This window comes from Mustelus asterias, chromosome 4 (genome assembly GCF_964213995.1).
Source record: "Mustelus asterias chromosome 4, sMusAst1.hap1.1, whole genome shotgun sequence".
Lineage (NCBI taxonomy): Eukaryota > Metazoa > Chordata > Chondrichthyes > Carcharhiniformes > Triakidae > Mustelus > Mustelus asterias.
The window spans coordinates 48,792,722-48,814,218 of record NC_135804.1 but is presented as its reverse complement, the minus strand read 5'-3'; the positions used below and the strand labels follow the sequence as shown (position 1 = coordinate 48,814,218).

General features: G+C 45.8%; 1 protein-coding gene across 1 annotated transcript in view; it reads right to left on the bottom strand.

The window, feature by feature from the left end:
* Positions 1-12,758, bottom strand: part of pard6a (par-6 family cell polarity regulator alpha) — a 96,244-nt gene extending 83,486 nt beyond the window's left edge. The window contains exons 1-2 of the mRNA XM_078210949.1: positions 12,625-12,758; positions 11,713-11,935 (exon numbers count right to left, since the gene is read on the bottom strand). Coding sequence (XP_078067075.1) covers positions 11,713-11,935; positions 12,625-12,687 — 286 coding nt within the window. The 5' untranslated portion in view covers positions 12,688-12,758. The remainder of the gene's footprint in view (positions 1-11,712; positions 11,936-12,624) is intronic.
* Between the last annotated feature and the right edge of the window lie 8,739 nt (positions 12,759-21,497).

Below are 21,497 nucleotides of genomic sequence, written 5' to 3'. Positions count from 1 at the left end.
CACCAAAACCTATATACTGGCAAAGAGAAAAGAAAAAGCACCCTCTTTCATTTGATGTCTTCCAACAACATTACAAGTTAGAGGGGTATTAATATCCCACATGAATCCACAGTCCTGCATCTTAATTTAGTATTCATCCAGAATTAATCCAAAGAATAGGTTTATTACTATCTCATCTAAATTCTACACCAAACTGGTCACCATCTCATCAAGACACATGCAATGGTGTTATGCCAATTCCCATGACAAAAGTCAAGGGCTTGTCAATAATAGCAGCTGCTTGTATTGGCATTATGAAATTGCCAAAGAATCAACTTGTGGTTACAACCTTAAAAAAAATGCAGTGTCAAATCTGTGCCAAGTTTGGTTCTAGTTGAAACACTGATTTAAATTAAATACAAATATCAACATTTCCAAACGCTCAATATTTTGACTGCCCACAAACTGAGCTTAAAATAAGCTTCCTTGAGTCCAAATTTATGTGGAAACCTTGGATGATTCTTTTATCGGTGGCAACCTTCTTGTCTCATAAGATAATGCTTTGTGCCTTGGTAGTCAACTCTTATGCAAATGACCCTAAAATAGGTGGGCTAGTAAATTAGATAATTTCCCTATTGAGTGCCTTTTTTACTTTTGACTTTTCTGGCTCACTCACCCAACCTATTCATATGCATATCCAAAATTTGGCAGATGGAGTTTAACGTGGAAAAGAGTGAGGTCATCCAGATTGATTTCAGCGATGAGGGGTTTGTCTTATAAAGAGAGATTGAACAGTTTAGGCCTATACTCTCCAGAGTTTAGAAGAATGAGAGGAGATCTTACTGAAGTATATACGATAACAGGGATCGACAGGATAGACGTACAGAGGAAGTTTCCTCTTGTGGGGCAATCTAGAATGAGGGGTCATAGTTTTAGGATAAGGGGTAGCAGATTTAGAACATAGAACATAGAACAGTACAGCACAGAACAGGCCCTTCGGCCCACGATGTTGTGCCGACCTTCATCTGAAACCAAGATCAAGCTATCCCACTCCCTACCATCCTGGTGTGCTCCATGTGCCTATCCAATAACCGCTTAAATGTTCCTAAAGTGTCTGACTCCACTATCACTGCAGGCAGTCCATTCCACACCCCAACCACTCTCTGCGTGAAGAACCTACCTCTGATATCCTTCCTATGTCTCCCACCATGAACCCTATAGTTATGCCCCCTTGTAATAGCTCCATCCACCCGAGGAAATAGTCTTTGAACGTTCACTCGATCTATCCCCTTCATCATTTTATAAACCTCTATTAAGTCTCCCCTCAATCTCCTCCGCTCCAGAGAGAACAGCCCCAGCTCCCTCAACCTTTCCTCATAAGACCGACACTCCAAACCAGGCAGCATCCTGGTAAATCTCCTCTGCACTCTTTCCAGCGCTTCCACATCCTTCTTATAGTGAGGTGACCAGAACTGCACGCAATATTCCAAATGCGGTCTCACCAAGGTCCTGTACAGTTGCAGCATAACCCCACGGCTCTTAAACTCCAACCCCCTGTTAATAAAAGCTAACACACTATATGCCTTCTTCACAGCTCTATCCACTTGAGTGGCAACCTTTAGAGATCTGTGGATATGGACCCCAAGATCTCTCTGTTCCTCCACAGTCTTCAGAACCCTACCTTTGACCCTGTAATCCACATTTAAATTAGTCCTACCAAAATGAATCACCTCACATTTATCAGGGTTAAACTCCATTTGCCATTTTTCAGCCCAGCTTTGCATCCTATCTATGTCTCTTTGCAGCCTACAACAGCCCTCCACCTCATCCACTACTCCACCAATCTTGGTGTCATCAGCAAATTTACTGATCCACCCTTCAGCCCCCTCCTCTAAGTCATTAATAAAAATCACAAAGAGCAGAGGACCAAGCACTGATCCCTGCGGCACTCCGCTAGCAACCTGCCTCCAGTCCGAAAATTTTCCATCCACCACCACCCTCTGTCTTCGATCAGACAGCCAGTTACCTATCCAATCGGCCAACTTTCCCTCTATCCCACACCTCCTTACTTTCATCATAAGCCGACCATGGGGGACCTTATCAAACGCCTTACTAAAATCCATGTATATGACATCAACCGCCCTACCTTCATCAACACACCTAGTTACCTCCTCAAAAAATTCTATCAAATTTGTGAGGCACGATTTGCCCTTCACAAATCCGTGCTGACTATCCCGGATTAATCCGCATCTTTCTAAATGGTCGTAAATCCCATCCCTAAGGACCTTTTCCATCAATTTACCAACCACCGAAGTCAGACTAACCGGTCTATAATTACCAGGGTCATTTCTATTCCCTTTCTTAAACAGAGGAACAACATTTGCCACTCTCCAGTCCTCTGGCACCATCCCCGTGGACAGCGAGGACCCAAAGATCAAAGCCAAAGGCTCTGCAATCTCATCCCTCGCCTCCCAAAGAATCCTAGGATACATTTCATCAGGCCCAGGGGACTTATCGACCTTCAGTTTATTCAAAACTGCCAATACATCCTCCCTCCGAACATCTATTTCCTCCAGCCTATTAGCCTGTAACACCTTCTCTTCCTGAAAAACATGGCCCCTCTCCTTGGTGAACATTGAAGAAAAGTATTCATTCATCACCTCGCCTATCTCTACTGATTCCATACACAAGTTCCCACCACGGTCCTTGACCGGCCCTAACCTCACCCTGGTCATTCTTTTATTCCTCACATAAGAGTAAAAAGCCTTGGGGTTTTCCTTGATCCGACCCGCCAAGGACTTCTCATGTCCCCTCCTAGCTCTCCTCAGCCCCTTTTTCAGCTCGTTCCTTGCTAACTTGTAACCCTCAATCGAGCCATCTGAACCTTGTTTCCTCATCCCTACATAAGCTTCCCTCTTCCTTTTCACAAGACATTCCACCTCTTTTGTGAACCACGGTTCCCTCACTCGGCCATTTCCTCCCTGCCTGACAGGGACATACCTATCAAGGACACCCAGTATTTGTTTCTTGAAAAAGTTCCACTTTTCATCAGTGCCTTTCCCTGACAGTTTCTGTTCCCATCTTATGCCCCCTAATTCTTGCCTAATCGCATCATAATTACCTCTCCCCCAATTGTAAGCCTTGCCCTGCCGTCCGGCCCTATCCCTCTCCATTGCAATAACAAAAGACACCGAATTGTGGTCACTATCTCCAAAGTTCTCTCCCACAACCAAATCTAACACTTGGCCCGGTTCATTTCCCAGTACCAAATCCAATGTGGCCTCACCCCTTGTCGGCCTATCCACATATTGTGTCAGGAAACCCTCCTGCACACACTGCACAAAAAGTGCCCCATCCAAACTATTTGACCTACAAAGGTTCCAATCAATATTTGGAAAGTTAAAGTCCCCCATGACAACTACCCTGTGACCCCCACACGTATCCATAATCTGCTTAGCAATTTCTTCCTCCACATCTCTATTACTATTTGGGGGCCTATAGTAAACTCCTAGCAACGTGACCGCTCCTTTCCTGTTTCTAACTGCAGCCCATATTACCTCAGTGTGCATATCCCCCTCAAAGTGCTTTTCCGCAGCCGTTAAACTATCCTTGATTAACAATGCTACTCCTCCACCTCTTTTACCAGCTTCCCTACACTTACTGAAACATCTATACCCCGGAACGTCCAACAACCATTCCTGTCCTTGTTCTACCCACGTCTCCGTAATGGCCACAACATCGTAGTCCCAAGTAGCAATCCACGCCCCAAGTTCATCCACCTTGTTCCGGATGCTCCTTGCATTGAAGTAGACACACTTCAACCCATCTTCCTGTCACACTGAAATCAGATTTAAAACAGATATTGGATTTACAAAATTTAGTTCCAGCAAAACTTAAGATCTTGTAAAGTCCCTTGCTAAAAGAGGGGAAGACTAAGCTATATAATGCTTTGAAGCCACATGCGGAAAATCCGTTTGCTGAGTTGTTTGGGAATGCAGGTCTTCCTGTAAAACTTCTTTAGTCTGATGCCAATCAACTTCAATTTCTACAGAGAAGGTTTATTTTCATAGTTAGGAATGAGGGGAGTTGGTGGTGTGGAATTCAGTACCTCAGTGCTGTGGCTGCTGGGACATTTTGATTGGTAATGGGTTGAAGGGTTATGGAGACCAGACAGGAAAATGGAGTTGAGGCAGAGATAAGATCAGCCATGTTAGTATTGAATGACAGAGCAGGCTCAAGGGGCTGAATATCCTACACCTCGCTCTTATGTTTATCTGGTGTAGCTGAGGAGCCCCACCAGACATAGTAATCTCCAGTGCATAATTTTCTGGTCTCTCCTCAGTTAGTTGAGCTTTTAGTTTTTTTGCTCAATGCCTATGTTGTTCAGGTCACACCTCCAACGTGAACTGTAGGAACCATATGACTACCAAGAGATTTCAGTGTGACACTAATTTAAAAATTGTACTACAAGGATATAACTGTACCACAAGGAACTAATACTCTTATCTAATTAAATAGATACTAGATCAATTTGATGCCTTTTGTATTTAACTGCTGAAACACAGAACGGATTCCATAAGTCAATTTGCTCTAGGTATCATGTGGTATCAATTCCTAAGCCTATCCCACATTAGCATGGGTATGTTATCTTAAGGGATCTCAAACAAGAGTTTGTGCGGACATCACTATCCATATACTCTTTGGTTCTTGTCAGAATCCTAGACAGGATTCTCACAAGTCTGACTATTAATAGCCAAAGTGGAGTTTGATATATTGAAGTGCACGTCTCATTGGCAACTTTCTGCTCCCATCCACAGAACTTACTGTTCCTCCCCACTTGGTATAATTTACAAACCTAGATATACAACTCTCCTTCATACAAATTAACAAACATTCTGAAAGGCTGACGCCCCAGTACCAACTCCCTGGGGAACACCAATACTGTTCCTAATCCACACAGTTAGAATCTTTTGCTCAATGTGGAAACTTATCACATCTTCCAGAAAGTCCATAGGGATAACATCTATTGCCACACCCGATTCATCACGCTAGTGACCACGTTAAAAAAAAACTATAATTAATGATACACAAAAATATCTCCTTCCAAAATCAAAGGTAGAGAAGTTGCTTTTATATTAGGTTAATGCTTTGCTAATACAGTCAGCAACAGTGAAGTAGCAATGTCAGATTTGCACAAGATTTTTATATTAAAAGTGTTGCCAGGAGCCAGTGTTAAAGCCAACAGGGGCGATTCTGCCATCCTGCTGTGCTTGGAGTATTTCACTCCAGCAGGATTTACAGTAGCTCCCCACTTTCAGGGAGCTAGTGGCCCAACCCCACTGGAGCGAGGGTGTGGGGGGGGGGGGGGGGGGGGGGGGGGAATCAGGGCCCCTAAAGGGTTGGATGCTGGGGGGTGACCCCTGGGCATTGGCACCTTGGACAGTGCCAGCCTGTGCCCCATGGCACTGCCCAAGGGGTGAAGTACCAATGCCCAGGAGGCACCTTGGCACTGCCTAGATGTGCCAGCAATTGAGCTGGCTAGCAAAAATCAGGAGGCCAGCAGTGTGGCGCCACTGTGCATGCACCAATCTCGGCGCTGACAGATCAGCGCACGTGCAGTGGCCCGCTCAGTGCTATGCCGCCGGCCTGAGGCAGGAATAGGCCCCTACCACGGAATTTCAGCATGATTCACACTGAGGCACTCTACAGTGCAGTGTGGGAGACTTTTTTGAGATGGCAACTGAAAAAAAAACAGCGTGATTTATGCTAGCTTTCACGCAAATTCAACACTTAGAATTTTTTTGGGAGAATCCTAGCCAAAATGTTTACATATGCCAGTACCTGCAGAAGAACCATGCACATGACTGACAACTCAGTACAAAAGCAGTTCATCTGCCACCAACTACCCTCACTCCTAACCATGAAAATAAACCTTCCAATAGAAATTACAGTTGATTAGTATTAGACTAAAGAAATTTTACAGAAAGATCTACACTCCCAAACCCAAACAGTTTTTCCACATGTGGCTTTGAAGCAATATATAGCTTAGCTTTCCCAGTTAGTAAGGGATTTTACAAGATCTTATGATGGCTTGCTGGACAATTATCACTGATTATGGGTGTTCTTCCCCTACTCATTCCCCCCAGTAATTTTGATTTTACAACACACTGAAATATTTACCTATACAAATTGTCAAATTCTGAGTGATCCAAGGTTGCCAATGCGAACCCTCATGCAATAACTCAATGTAGTTTACTTGAGTATATGGATCTTACTTGATGTTGCACATTCAATGCCAACTATTGCACAACAAAAGAAAAAAGAATCTAATTTGAAGACAGATGATATACTCATGTTAGAAGAGTTAATATTTGTCCATCTAATATCCAAGTGGACACAAATTGGCATGTACCCAAGAAATGCCAACATATTGTGGAAAATTCAAAGTTGGGTTGCTACATTAAGATACCAATAGTTGCCTCTGAATTTATTCAGTCAGTAATTTTGGACTATAGAAACCAGAAAGGTTTCAATTGAACAGAAAGCAAAATATCGTACCTGTTGGAAATCCGAAAAAAACCCCGACAAGATCAGTGTGGTATGGTTTCAAATAGCTTACTTTCTTATATTGTCTCCAGTATACACCAATTTCACTGGACTGCATGCCCATTTAGATCAATTAAAATCAAATCCTATCAGTTCAATGGGGGTTGTGATGCAAGCCTCCCATGATTATGTACTTTTTGGATAGCATTGACAAAGACCGTTTTACAATGATAGTATATTTAACTTCATGTGCCACAGTCAAAGTCTACATACAAAGCATTGGCAGGAAGGATTGAGACATTTGCATATGGACACAAAGGATTCACACTGTGAAACACAATCTCATTGACAGGTCCACAAATACAAAATAAACATTTAAATCTAGCAAAGAACCCATTACTTGCACAGCAATTTTCCATATTGAAATGTCAAATTTAGCACTTTTATTCCATCTAAAGCTTGCACATGAGATCTCTTGCTTCTTTTGCAAGGGGTACCTGCATGCTTTAAATAATCAACTGGCAAATTATCTTTTTGGTAGTTTAATCATAGATTTATTAGTAGATCTATCGGTACAGTGATTCAAGTGAGACCAAAACTTGGAAACCAAACCATGATTTACATTCGTAACTTTTCCTTCAGAAATGTTATTCTTAATCTTGACCAAAAAGGAGAGAGAAGACTGGTGGATGCAATTTCTTGTTGCAAGAACAAAGGGGTGACATTGATCAGGTTGGTGGACCAGCCCATATCTTGACTTTAAATATGCCAATCATTCATCTACATTGTAAATTAGCACAGGGCGAGGAGGCAGATACAACTAAATTTAAAGTTAGATCAACTATACACACACATTTTACCAACTAGAATCTTACATGCATAGCTACCAAAGTACTGCAAGTTAGTCCTATCCACTTCTAAAGTTGGAGGGATTACCAAATTGATGCCTGCATCATCGGCAAGCATTCAACTAAAATTTATGAAAACTAGAGACAATTGCTTCATGGCTGTGATGCATTGTTACACTTCACACAATTTACTAAGTAGAACTTGCATTACGTAGCATCGTTTGAATTAAAATCCCACAGCACTTCACAATCAGCAACCTATGCTAACGAATCTGGATCCATTTTAATTTAATAACTTCTACCAAATCAGCTTTCCAGTTTGTTACATTTTACCAAAAATTGTGCCAAACATCTTGCAAAATTTAGACATTAGCTCTTGCTAAATGTTTACAAAAATCTTGTTAAGATGCTTTCCTAAAGAATAATTTTAATGGAAAGTAGGTGTTAAACATTGACATTGTTAAATGCTGAACAATGTGGCACAAAACCCCATATTAGATGGTAAAACTTGGTGCCACTGAAACCAACTAGAACATTTAACATCATCAAAAGGAGGTAAATATAAAGCAGGAGAACACAAATGATTGGTATGAACTTGACTGATGATTTGTGACAAAGTTCCAGTAGATGATTGCCTGTGAAAGAGCCAATTAAAAATTTTGAGGTTTGGCACAAGATTGAGGTTTAAATGCTTCAATTGAACATTCAATATTCCTGGCATAAACATGCAAGCCCGGGTTTAATGGAACAGTGGGGTACATACAACTAACTTGAGGTCCCGTTCTCTTCAATTTTTAAAATGTATGAATTGTGTGGGACAATGTAATAAGCTAGTAAGGGCAGTATTTTTGCCTTGTTCTTTTGCTTCAGAAGTTTACATATTTCTTTTAAAAATATTTATGGTGAAGGCACAAACTCAGGTTTGAATTCAACTAACTTTTGTTCTCGTTGGCATTAATTGTATAATCTCATGACGGTGGGTGGGGTGGAGAATGAGGATAAAATTTCATTACCTGGCCAGCACAACCATCATCTGTTAGCACACAGATAACAAAGGCTTTCAAGTCAACACCTTCAGCCTGTTCTGCATTTTCGCAGAAAAATCTTAAAAATGTATCCACCTAAGATTATAGAAACCAGTCTAGAAAGTTAACTCAACATCAAATACTTGGATGCTGTATTGGAATTGATGAGGTCTTCATTGTGTATCTTTATCAGCATTGCTCAACTATATCCAAGCACTTAAACTTCTTGAATATGTGCCACTGCATTCTTGAATCTTGGCAGCATGCCATTTGCTTACCTACCAGAAAAGCACTGCAATAAACAATTTCACTAGAAAAATACTTTTGACACAAGCTATAATCAAATTATTAGGAAATTAGTTAACTCAGTGACTTAACCAACCAAGTCTGATAACATTACAAAATCCATATTTGGGGCAGACTTCAAATACTATCGGAGCATAGTTTTTATCAAACAACATTTGATACCAAGCCACATAAGATGTTAGGGCTGACAACCAAACTTTTGGTCAAAGAAATAGTTTTAAAGAGTGCCTTAAAAGTAGAGAGATAACAAGAGAAAGGTTTAGGGGGGCAATGAAAGCTCAGGACCCTGGCAGCTGAAGTCACGTCCATCAATAACAAAGAGCTTAAAATTATAGTCGATCAAGGGGCCAGAATTGGAGGAGGTTACTTAAGAGGGAACAGTGAGGCCTTGGAGGGACTTACAAAAGGTTGAGAATTTGAAAAATGTAGGTATTGCTCAACAGGGAGTCAGTGTAAGCACAAAGTGAATGCATGAACAAAGCTGGGTGTGGAGTCAAGATATGGGCAGCAGCATTTTACAAAAATAGAGAACACAGGAGATTGGCCAGGAATGCAATGGAATCATCATGTCGAGAGTTAATCAAACACATACACCAATGAGTTTGAAATGGTGTGGTGCTGGGCAACATTAATGGTGGAAATAGATTACCATCTTAGAAATGGCACAGATAAGTTCTTAGCAGCTTACCTTGGGGATCAAATACAACACCAAGGTTGAGGCCTTGAGTTTAATTGGAGAAAATTTCTGTTCTTCTAGCACTGGATGTTGGATAAGCAGTCTCATAACTTAAAGACAATGGAGGGACCAGGAGAGATGGTGGTGATACAGCTAAATATCAGCATGTTATTTAGGGAAATTGATGCCATCTTTTTGGATGGTGACACCGAGGGGCAGCAAATGGCTGCAAACTAGGAGAGGTGCCAATGATAGCTCCTCAGGGGACAGTGGTAAAAGGTGCAAGAGTAGGAATTAAAGCTATCGCGCTGGCTACAATTAAGATTAGAACGCAGCTGGATGACAATGGAGAATCATTGGAGGACGATAGTGTGGTGTGGGTATAGTTCGGTGAGCTATGTCAAAGACAAATCAAGAAACACAAGAATAGTTTACCTTGGTCACCATCACATATGATACCATCTGTTACTTTAATGAGGGCCATTAGTGGTGCCATGGCAAGGGTGGAAACCTCATTTCGAGGGATTCAACATTGGGTTCAGAGAAACGTGGGTGCAGATTTGAAAGGTGACAAGCCAAGGACATGGGAATGTAATTTGCAAGGATGGAGCAGCCAAGTATGTTTTTCTTTGAGGAGAGAAGTGATGGCAGATTTGAAGGAAGGTGCACAACACATAAGGAGAGAGTACAATTGACTTTCAGGTTACCCAATATTGCTAAATAGGGAAGTCAGGTGGTCAGCAGTTTATTGGGAATAGGACTAAGGGAGAAGGTGGGTTTATGGACAAGGCAAACTCAGACGGGGACAAAAGAGGAAAGTATAGCAAAAAGTTTAGTGCAATCATCCAGAATGGGACCATGGATGGAAAGGGCCTTGTTTTCAAATGATGGGACATTCTAGAGGAGATGCAAAGAGGAGCACTGAGAGTTGATCTGCTGGCAGAGACCATAGGGTTAGTGAAGAAGGGGGTTGGATAGAGTAGAGATTGACAAAATTGGCAGTGAAAAGCAGCAAATGCCACCTGCAGAAGCAAAAATATTTGAAATCTCATTCCTCCAAATAACTAACAGTATATTTTCAATCCCAACTTCATGTTAAGCCTTCACTTAAACATTTTGCTAACTCAAATTTACCTTTGGTTACAAGTTATTTGGATACCGGCAAACATATAAAATACAAATGATGGTTGCTAATTAAATTGCAGCTGAACTTCAGAACAAGATGTTTTTCAATTATTCTAAAGCAATTAAAAGATCCAGTGATAAAATAACCAGATTGAGTTCCACTTAATCATTCTCAGTGGATAGCATGGAGGATACTCATGAAATCACTGACACTGTTGCACATTTTGGCTACCTACTGTAGTTTAATAACGATTATACTTGTGCAAACAACAACTTCACAATTATACTGTTTGAGTTGTGATGCATCGTTAAGGCATCAGAGCACAGCATCAATGGTTGACAATGCAATCCAAAGAACTTGAACGCTGCTGACCAAGTAATAATATCATTTGGGGGATTGTAAGATAATTATTATTGCAAAGTTTGTAGCCCACAGATCAACTCCTCTACTTTGCAGACTCCATAATGAACAGGAGGAAAAAGGCTAGAATCACATTTCAGCACATCAGAAATATCTTAGAAGATCAGTACGCAACTGTCGATATGTTTGCACATTCGTACAATTTCACTTGGGTATTTGTGGAACATCGTAATTATAGGTGGCCCAAAGAAGAGCATTTTAAACGAGAAAACAAGTCTTTCCAGGAACCAGCAACCCTTGAGTGAGATACTTCCCCAGCCTCAAAGGTAATACATTTTAACCCAATATAATCAATGATTGTAACAGGGAACACAGAGTTTAGGTAATTTCTCTTAAAAATCTATATTTTAAAGCCACTTCTATCCCCAAGTCTAGTACTGGCAGCAGTGAGTCAGTATGTCTTGTTTGGGCTAAATATAGATACAGTCAAAGTGAATAATGGATAAATCTTCGGTCAGAAATAGCACTTTCATTTAAATAGATTGTGGGTTAACGTTTTTTTTGGTTCAGTCAGGATTAACGGGATTCCGCGCATAGTTCAGACCTGTTTATGACCATTGCAGATCTTACAAGGTTTTAGGATCAGGAGTGATTAAGGAATATTACATCAAATAGTCGCGGCTGGTAAGAATGTCTCATGTAGTTTCAAGTCGTTACCGAGACCATTTAGCCCACTATCAGATTCTGCGATACCGTCTCCAGAAGCATTTTTTTTTAAAAAGGGAAACATCTTTTGGAGCCAGGGTTTCAATAAAAAGATTGCCGCTTAGCAGGTGTTGGACTTACCCCGTCTCTGAATGATGACTCGCAGTAGAGGACTGGCAGACGAAAGCGCTTTGTGATAATTGTCATCGTTGTTGATGGGTAACAAATCCCCGTGGATGTCGGTGTATCCCAACAATACATCCACGTACGGGATCTGATGGATGGCTTGGATCAGCTGGTAAAACTCCTGAAATCCTCCAACATTTGACCGTTTCAGAGCAAATCTTCTAAATTCAGCATCGAACTGTGTAAAAAGACATTGGGAAAGATGAGTTTGCAGCACCTGCATGATTCGACTCTTAACTGCTAGGTTTTGAATTCAGCAGAACAATTGGACTAATCCAGTGCTCCAAAATACCGTCTTAATAATCCAAGAATAGATTTTGTAAACGGTAATAATAATGTTACCGAGCGAGAAACCCTGCCTATCAAACTCTTTGCCATACGTAATATTAAACATGGCTCCAAAATTGCGATAATTCACATTATGGGATGTTGAGAAACTGGCACCATTGCTCAGAGTCGGCGGAGAAAACAAGAAAAGCAGGAGCCGAAGCAACATTACCCGCCAGCTTCTAAAAATTACAGGCGTCTCGAGATTTTTTGCGAGGAGGTGAGGTTTGTTACATTAATAGCGGATCAATTCGCTCCCAGACGCATCACGTCCCAAGTAACCGTAGTCTGTGCGCAGTTGTGAATATAACACAAACACACACACACAGCCCCTGGAAAACATCTAGAGAAGCAACGATCGGAAGAATTGAGACCCGTTCTGTTGCATTGTTACATAACCTGAACTACCTTACATCACGCCAAAAAGCCCACAAAATTCCACTCTGCTACATAGGCTTTGATAAATGAAGCCAATTTAGCATTTGAGGGAAATACTGTTTTTTTAAAAACACAAAATAAAGGATATGGCAAATTCCCTACCTTGCTTTTCACCTCGATAATATTATCCACAGTTCTGGCTGGTGTCCTGTGGTGTTTGGACATGGTCTGACTGCGTTGCCCGCGGGTACGCTGCTCACACTGGGCTGCAGGTAGCTGCACTATTACCGTGTAGAACTGACTTCAACCAGAATAGCACTGACCCAGCGCTACGTCACCGCGCTATGCTAACTCCCGCCCCCTCAAAATCATGAATGGCTGCTTGTTGTCCTCGGGGCGTGGCCGGGACAGGTATCATTGTGACGTCATCTGGAATGTTGCTGTCCAGTAACGATGGCAACACCAGAACGCGATTGTAATTTGTGCCCTTGCCAGAGAATGGTTTTTAGAGCATTCACTTTGCAGGTATTCACGGGCAATGTCGATAGACATCAGCAGAAAAGCGGCATTGTCTCACTCACTTCGTTACCAGTTTCCGAAACATTTCAACCCGCTTCACGTCTAATAATTTACATGAAATGCAAAGACTCGTGAAAGCAAATGCCACCCTCCATGTACGTGCAAAGCAAAATTCCACAAATAGCGATGTGATGAAAGCGCATAATCCAATTTCGGTGATACTGAATAGATAATTTGTCTCAATTTTCACCGAAGCGGCAAGAGGAAATGACAAACGGTAGAAATCAATATTATAACAGGTAAGTTAGAAAGAGAGGAGTTAAGAGCCAAATTTAAAAAAGAATACAATTCCTGCTCTAGATGGATTGCACATTTGGATGCTCAAGGAGACTAGGGGTGGAATTCTCCCATCTGGGACCAAGTCATAGAATCATAGAACCATACAGCGCAGAAGAGGCCTTTCGGCCCATCGAGACCACACTGACACATTAGAAACACCTGAACTCCCACCTAATCCCATCTGCCTATAGCCCTGAATGTTATGATGTGCCAACTGCTCATCCAGCTACTTTTCAAAGTATGTGAGGCAACCCGCCTCTACCACCCTCCCAAGTAGCGCATTCCAGACCGTCACCATCCTCTGGGTAAAAAAGTTTTTCTTCACATCCCCCCCCAAGCCTCTTGCCCCTCACCTGTGAATCAGTCATCGGGACTGATCCATCAACTAAGGGGAACAGCTGTTCCTTATCCAGTCTGTCCCTGTCTCTCATAATCTTGTACACCTCGATCATGGCGCACCCCCCTCAGTCTTCTCTGCTCCAATGAAAACAACCGAAGCCTATGCAACCTCTCTTCATAACTTAAATGTTCCATCCCAAGCAGCATCCTGGCGAATCTCATCTGCACCCCGCCAGTGCAATCATATCCTTCCGATAATATGGCGACCAGAACTGCGCACAGTATTCTAGCTGTGGCCTCACCAAAGTTCTATACAACTCCAAGATGACTTCCCTGCTTTTGAAATGTATGCCTCGACTGATGAAGGCAAGTGTCCCATACTGCTACCACCCTACTAACATACCCTTCCACTTTCAGAGATCCATGGACAAACACACCAAGGTCCCTTTGTTCCACAGAACTTCCTAGTGCTCTACCCTTCATTGAGTACTTTCTTGTCAGAATATTCCTTCCAAAGTGTATCACCTCACATTTTTCAGGCTTAAATTCTATCTGCCACTTATCTGCCCATTTGACCATTCCATCTATATCTTCTTGTAGCCCAAGATACTCTGCCTCACTGTTAACCACCTGTCCAATCTTTGTGTAATCTGCAAACTTACTAATCCTACCCCCCCCCCCCCCCCCCACACACACACACACATAGCCACCAATGTCGTTTATATAAATGACGAATAATAGGGGGCCCAACACAGATAGCTGTGGTAGGCCACTGGACACTGGCTTTCAGTCACCAAAGCAACTTCTGTCATCACCTTCTATCTCCTACAAATGAGCCAATTTTGAATCCACTTTATCAAATTACCCTGTATCCCATGTGAATTTACCTTCTTCACAGTCTCCCATGTGGGACCTTGTCAAAGGCTTTGCTGAAATCCATTTAAACTGCATCGACTGCCCGACCCTCGTCTACACACCTGGTCACCTCCTCAAAAAGTTCAATCAAATTTGTTAGGCATGACCTCCCTCTGATGAAGCCATGCTGACTATCCCTGATCAAACTTTGCTTCTCCATGTGGAGTTAGATGCTCTCCTTCAGAAGTTTGTCCAATAGTTTCCCTACTACTGATGTGAAACTCACTGGTCTGTCATTCCCTTCTTAAATAGCGGAACCACATTAGCTGTTCTCCAGTCGTCTGGCACCTCCCCTGTGGCCAGAGTGAAATTAAAAATTTGGGTCAGAGCCCCTGCAAACTCCCCCCTTGCCTCCCACAGCAGCCTAGGGCAAATTCATCTGGACCTGGAGATTTATTCACTTTTAAGGCTGCCAACACTTCCAATACCTTGTCCTTCCCTATGTCAATTTGCTCACGAACCTCACAGTCTCTCTCCCTGAATTCCATACCATCGTCCTCATTCTCTTGGGTGAAGACGGATGTGAAGTATTCATTCAACACTCTGCCAATGTCCTCTGGCTCTACTCACAGATTGCCCCCTTTGTCCTTAATGGGCCTATTCTCTCCCTGGTCATCCTCTTCCCATTGATATACTTATAGAATATCTTGGGATTTTCCCTACTTTTACCAGCCAGAGCTTTCTCATATCTCCTCTTTACATTCCTAATTGCTTTCTTAAGCTCCAACCTGCACTTTCTATACCTCACTAATGCCTCCACTGATTTGCTTTTATTTTAATTCTCATTGAATCCTGAATATCTCTGGTCATCCATGTTCTCTGGGCTTGTTATTCCTATCTAACACCCTCGAGAGAATATACTGGGCTTGCATCCTCCCCATTTTCTTTTTGAATGCCCCCCCACTGCTCTTTTGTAGATTTTCCCATTAGTAGCTCTTTCCGGTCTACCTTGGCCAGATCCTATCTTATTTTACTAAAATCCACTCACCCCAATCCAAAACATTTGTTTGCAGCTTGCCTATTTACTTGTCTATACCAAGCTTAAATTGTACCACGTTAGAATCACTATCACTAAAATGCTCCCCCACCAGCACTTCAACCACTTGTCTGGCTTCATTCCCCAGAATCAGGTCCAGCACAGCTCCCTCCCTTGTTGGACCCTCCACATATTGATTTAAAAGGTTCTCCTGTACACATTTCAAGAAATCTACTCCATCCAAGCCCTTAACATTATTTATATCCCAGTTAATGTTGGGAAAGTTGAAATCACCTAATAACCCTCTTGTTATTGTTGTTACACACCCCCACAAACTGAACACATATTTGCTCTTCAATATCCCTCTATCTGGGGATCTATAATAAACACCTAACAATGTGCTGCCCCTTTTTTATTCCGAAGCTCTACCCACAAAGCTTCATTTGATGCCCCCTCAAAAATATCGGGCCCTATTTTACCATTTTGATTCTAAGTGCTGGGGGGATTTGAAACTGGGAGGGTTTCAGATCCAACTTTTAGACCCGTTCTGAGGCGTCCCCATACGCACTCTGCCTGAAAAAATATCAGCGATTCCGAATCGTGCTGTATAAGCCTGTGGGTGGGGCTTAACGCGCCCAAAACCCTGCAACTCTGATTGGCGCTTCCAACTGCACATGCGCAGAAAAAAAATGATAGAATGCCGCTCCCTTGCCACATCCCTCCCGGCCAGATAATGCCTCCTCCTGGCCCCCACAGGCATTGCCCCACCCCCCCCAACATTACTGACCCCTTTCTCCCCCCACCCCCTCTGCCGGCCAGATAATGCCTCCTCCTGGCCCCCACAGGCATTGCCCCACCCCCCCCAACATTACTGACCCCTTTATCCCCCCACCCCCTCTGCCGGCCAGATAATGCCTCCTCCTGGCCCCCACAGGCATTGCCCCACCCCCCCCAACATTACTGACCCCTTTATCCCCCCACCCCCTCTGCCAGCCAGACCGATCGCTGGCTCCTCTCTCCCTTTCACCCCATGGATCTCAGGCAGAGTGATCCACCCTCCCCCCCCGATCTCAGGCAGAGTGGCAGTGGACCCCCTTCCTCCCTACCCCCAATCCCAGACCTTGCTACACAAGGCCCCCATCTCCTCCTGACTCCGGTGGCTGTGTGATACCTCCCTCTCTCTCCCCTGTCCCCAATCATTGAGGTATTGTTCCACCCCCCTTCCCATCAGCACCCTGCAAGTGCTCACTTGCCTTTCCCTCAATGCTAATAAGCAAACTGCATGGAACTTGCTGGAATGTTCTGCCAAACTGTCTGCAGCTGATCTGCCCTAACGAGGGGCAGCTCCGTTAAAAACTCAAGAATGGACAGGCAGGCAGGCATTCCTGCACAAAATGTGCGCATGACCAGCCCCCGATTTACTGAGGGCGACCTGGGAAGACTGCTGGATGCAGCAGAGGCGAGGCGGGACAGGACACCCTCTTCCCCCCAGGAGGATGCAGTTCCAGGGGGCTGTTGGCAATGCGGCCTGGGAGGAAGTCACCACCTTGGTCAGTGCCAGGGCACTGGCCCCCAGAACCGGGAAGCAGTGCCACGAGAAGGTCAATGACCTTATCCGTTCAGCAAGGGTGAGTGCTTAACCCCATCTAGTATCTTCCCCCAAATCTCCACCAGATCCTCCTATCCCCAGCACCCTGCATGTTTCCAGACCCTGACCCCCAAGCACCTCCTTCCTATTCACCCAAGAGCACCACTTGCCCTCTAAAGGCCACCACCTGATACTCTGCAGGAGTCACGCCATCATTTCTTTCATGGCTCCTTCTGTCTCCACAGGAGAAGACTGACCATAATAGCAGAGAGGGCGAAGTCAGGGGCTGGTGAGCCAGACCTCCGGGTCCTCACCCCCTTTGAAGAGCGGGTGCTGGAGCTGTCCAGGGAAGGGGAGATGCGGGCTGTCAACGACAGCATGGTCGGGCTGGAGTCAAGAAGGGTGCACCTGTCAATCCTCCACTCAATTTAAGGCAACTTCTCGGGGGCATGAGTTTTGGCTGTGAAGGGCAAGGTTTAAAGGAGATGTACGAGGCATGTTTATTTGCACAGAGAGGGTGGTGGGTGCCTGGGACTCGCTGCCAGAGGAGATCGTGGAGGCAGATACGAGAGTGACCTTTAGGGAGCATCTTTATAGCTATGTGAATGGGATGGGAATAGAGGCATATTGTCCCGGAAGGGTAGGGAGTTGCAAATCAGATGAGCAACCTGGTCGCTATAGACTTGGAGGGCCGAAGGACCTGTTCCTGTGATGTAATCTTCTTTATGCTTTGTTCTATGTTCAATGGAGCCATGTGAATCATGTGTTTGGTACCCCGGATTCCTCTCCCTTCCTTGCACTTAACCTTGTGTCCTGTGTTGCAGGGATAGATCCGGGCGCCCCTGGGGCCTTCTGGACTCAAGGCCCCTACTGCAGCTCCCGCCCATCCTGGTCCAGACAGCTTGGACAAATCCTCGGAGGTGAAGGGACTTCCGAGGGTGGCACAGTTTTGGTATCAGCTTCCACCTTGCAGTTCACCATCCCAGATACTGACACGTTGGTGGGTCCAGTTAGTGGTGAGGCTTCTGGGTCACTTTCTGGTGAGCACGACACATTTGATAATGTACATTGGGTGGAGGAGGGAACATCCGAGGCCTCTGGCACGCGGGGACCCGCCGGAGGTGGGGGACTGAGCTGGCCCCAGGCTACATGCTGGGCCTCTGAGATCACTTCTCCCTTAGCTGCTGGAGATGCAGCAACAGAGCCGGAGAATGCAAGAGGGGCTGACGGCCACACTGGACCGACTGCGAGGCTGCTGGGAGGAGTCCCAAAGCTTTCAGATGGACCAGCTATTGTCTATCTTGTGTGGTTCCCAGGCCAACACTGCAAGGGTGACATCTGCAGTGGAAAGCCTGGGGCAGGGGATCCTCACCATGAGTGGCAACCTCCAAGTGTTGGCAGAGTCGCAGCAGAGTCCCAGAGGGCCACGGCTGAGTCACAGCGGGCCACTGCTGAGCGACTGAACAGGCTTCTCGAGATTCTGCGGTCCATGGCTGAGAGGTTCGAGAGTTTACAGGAGACCCAGTGGGACAGCACTGAGACACAGCGGGCTATGGCTGCAGCCCTTGAGAATGTGGCCCATTCACAGAGTGCCATGGCTGAGGGGCTGCAAAGCTTGCAGGAGACCCAGCAGGACAGTGCTGAGACAGAGTGGGCTACGGCAGCAGCCCTTGAGAACGTGGCCCATTTGCAGAGGGTCATGGCTGAGAGGCTGCAGAGCGTGGCCCAGTCTCAGAGGGCACATGCTGCGGCCATTGACAGGTGGCCCCCAACTCAGGTGGCCATCGCAGAGGGCTTGACCGCCATGGGTAGGGCGCAGGTGGTCCTCCAGGACTGGCAGAGCCAGGTGACGCCGGAACTTTTGGAGCTCACTGCAGAAGCACCGCCATCCCATGGAGTGACCCAGGGGCCCACAGGAACCCGGAAGGGCTCAAGCCCATGCTGGGGCCTTCCAGCCAGGAGACTATGGCTGTGGCTACACCCTCTGACACACACCTTCCTGTCACCGGGGCATCTCAGGGGCAGTGGGATGAAGAAGATGCCATGGAAATGTCCCAGACGCCTGGAAGCAGGCCAGGGCCCTCAAGGTCCAGGGCCTTCAGAGGACGCCCGCCACACGCATCACAGGCAATGGGGCGAGATAGGCAGCTGGCCCCTCCACCTCTGATGTACATTCTGGGGAGACACTGAGACGTAGTGGTAGGCCACGTAAGGTTAGGAAGTTGAAGTTGCACTAAGATAGCATGGATGAAGGGCTACACTAGTTAGATAGATCTTTAAGCACTTTAAAGTTTTTATGTTAGAACTTATTATTTAAACACCTTTATTGTAATCATTAAATGTTTTCTCACCACCCACCTGCAGCTAATTTGTCTCAGATTTGTCTTGAATAGGGATCCTCTTCCATTGATCATCGCTGGAGGGATGCTTCATGCTGATGTCAGTTGGGGAGGCCCCTCACTGAGAAAAGGAAGCCATTGGTTCCCCAGAACCCACGAGCGATTCCCTCCCCCTACCCCATCCACCCCAGGGCCCTGTAAGGGGGTTCCAGATCCCTTACCCACTACATAGACGTGAGCCCAGCTGTCAGCGTGCATGCGGAGCTCAGGTAGGAGTCAGATTAGTTTGCACCAGGGCATCATTATAATGGTGCTTAGCGAGTTGTCATCCCCCTCCTGCCTGCCAAAGAAACTCACTAACACGGAGTACCCAGGCCCACCGCTCTGATGTGACAATGTTGCAGGAGATAGAAAGAATTTGGGGGGTGCAGAGGGAGGGTGGAATGGAACCGACAGACACAAGCCCCTAGCGAGTGAACCGCCTGGTGATCAGGGCCTTCCTTGCCGCCCTCGCATGCCTCATTCGAGCTTCCAGCCTTCGAGCGCCTGGTTGGTGTTCTTCGGCGTGCTCTTCCTCATCTTCCTCCTCCTCCTCCTCCTCCTCCTCCTCCTGCTGGTCATCCTCCCCGGCGATGTCCGGCTGGTCGGCCTCCACATCCTCCCTCCTCTTCTTTTAATAGGTCACCTCTCTGCTATGCCAGATTGTGCAAGACACAGCACACCACCACAATGCAGGAGGAGATCAGGGAGCTGTATTGTAGGGCCCCGCCAGATCGGTCCCAGAACCGGAATCGCATTTTGAGGAGCCCAATGCACCTCTCCACTATCGCGCGGGTGACTACATGGGCCTCATTATAGCGGGTCTCCGCCTCAGTCACAGGCCTCTGCACAGGCGTCATCAGCCATGTCCAAAGCGGGTAACCCATATCACCCACAAGCTACCCTGCAGCCTGGGCTCCTCCTCAAATGCCTCCAGGATGTCAGAGCTCCTGAGAATGAAGCTGTCATGCACGCTGGATGTCTCACGCAGACATGCAAAATGTTCATATTGTGGTCACACACCAGTCGGACATTCAGGGAGTGGAATCCCTTTCTGTTGCAAAGCTTGCAGGAGACCCAGCAGGACAGCGCTGAGACAGAGTGGGCTACGGCAGCAGCCCTTGAGAACGTGGCCCTGAGAATGAAGCTGTCATGCACGCTGGATGTCTCACGCAGACATGCAAAATGTTCATATTGTGGTCACACACCAGTCGGACATTCAGGGAGTGGAATCCCTTTCTGCTGCAAAGCTTGCAGGAGACCCAGCAGGACAGCGCTGAGACAGAGTGGGCTACGGCAGCAGCCCTTGAGAACGTGGCCCATTTGCAGAGGGTCATGGCTGAGAGGCTGCAGAGCGTGGCCCAGTCTCAGAGGGCACTTGCTGCGGCCATTGACAGGTGGCCCCCAACTCAGGTGGCCATCGCAGAGGGCTTGACCGCCATGGGTAGGGCGCAGGTGGTCCTCCTCATGGATTCTGCAGGAGGGCCTTGAGGGCGACGTGGGTGCAGTCGATGGCCCCCCCTGTACATTAGGCATCCCCGCAATGGCTGCAAACCTTGCAGCCCGGGCTTCCTGATGGGCCTGGTCCAGGTTAAATTTGATGTACTGCCCTGCCCGGGCATGTAGAGCTTCCGTGACCTGCTTGACACAGGTGTGCACAACTGATTGGGTAATTCCACATGCATCTCCGCTCGGGGTCTGGAAGAAGCCATTTGCATAAAAGTTCAGAGCGGCCGTCAGTTTGACAGCCACCAAGAGTGGGTGCCCCCCTCTGCCCCGACGTGCCAGATACTTCAACAGGTTGTACAGGTGTTGCACTGTCTCCTTTCGGAGGCGGAGCCATCGGCAGCACATAGTGTCCGACATCTGTTCAAATGACACTCGTGCACAGAACTGCCAGGATCTCCGCTCCCTCCTTCTCCTGCACCCCTCCTCCTGGGTGAATGGCAGCCACCTCCTGCCTCAAAAGAACAGCAAGATC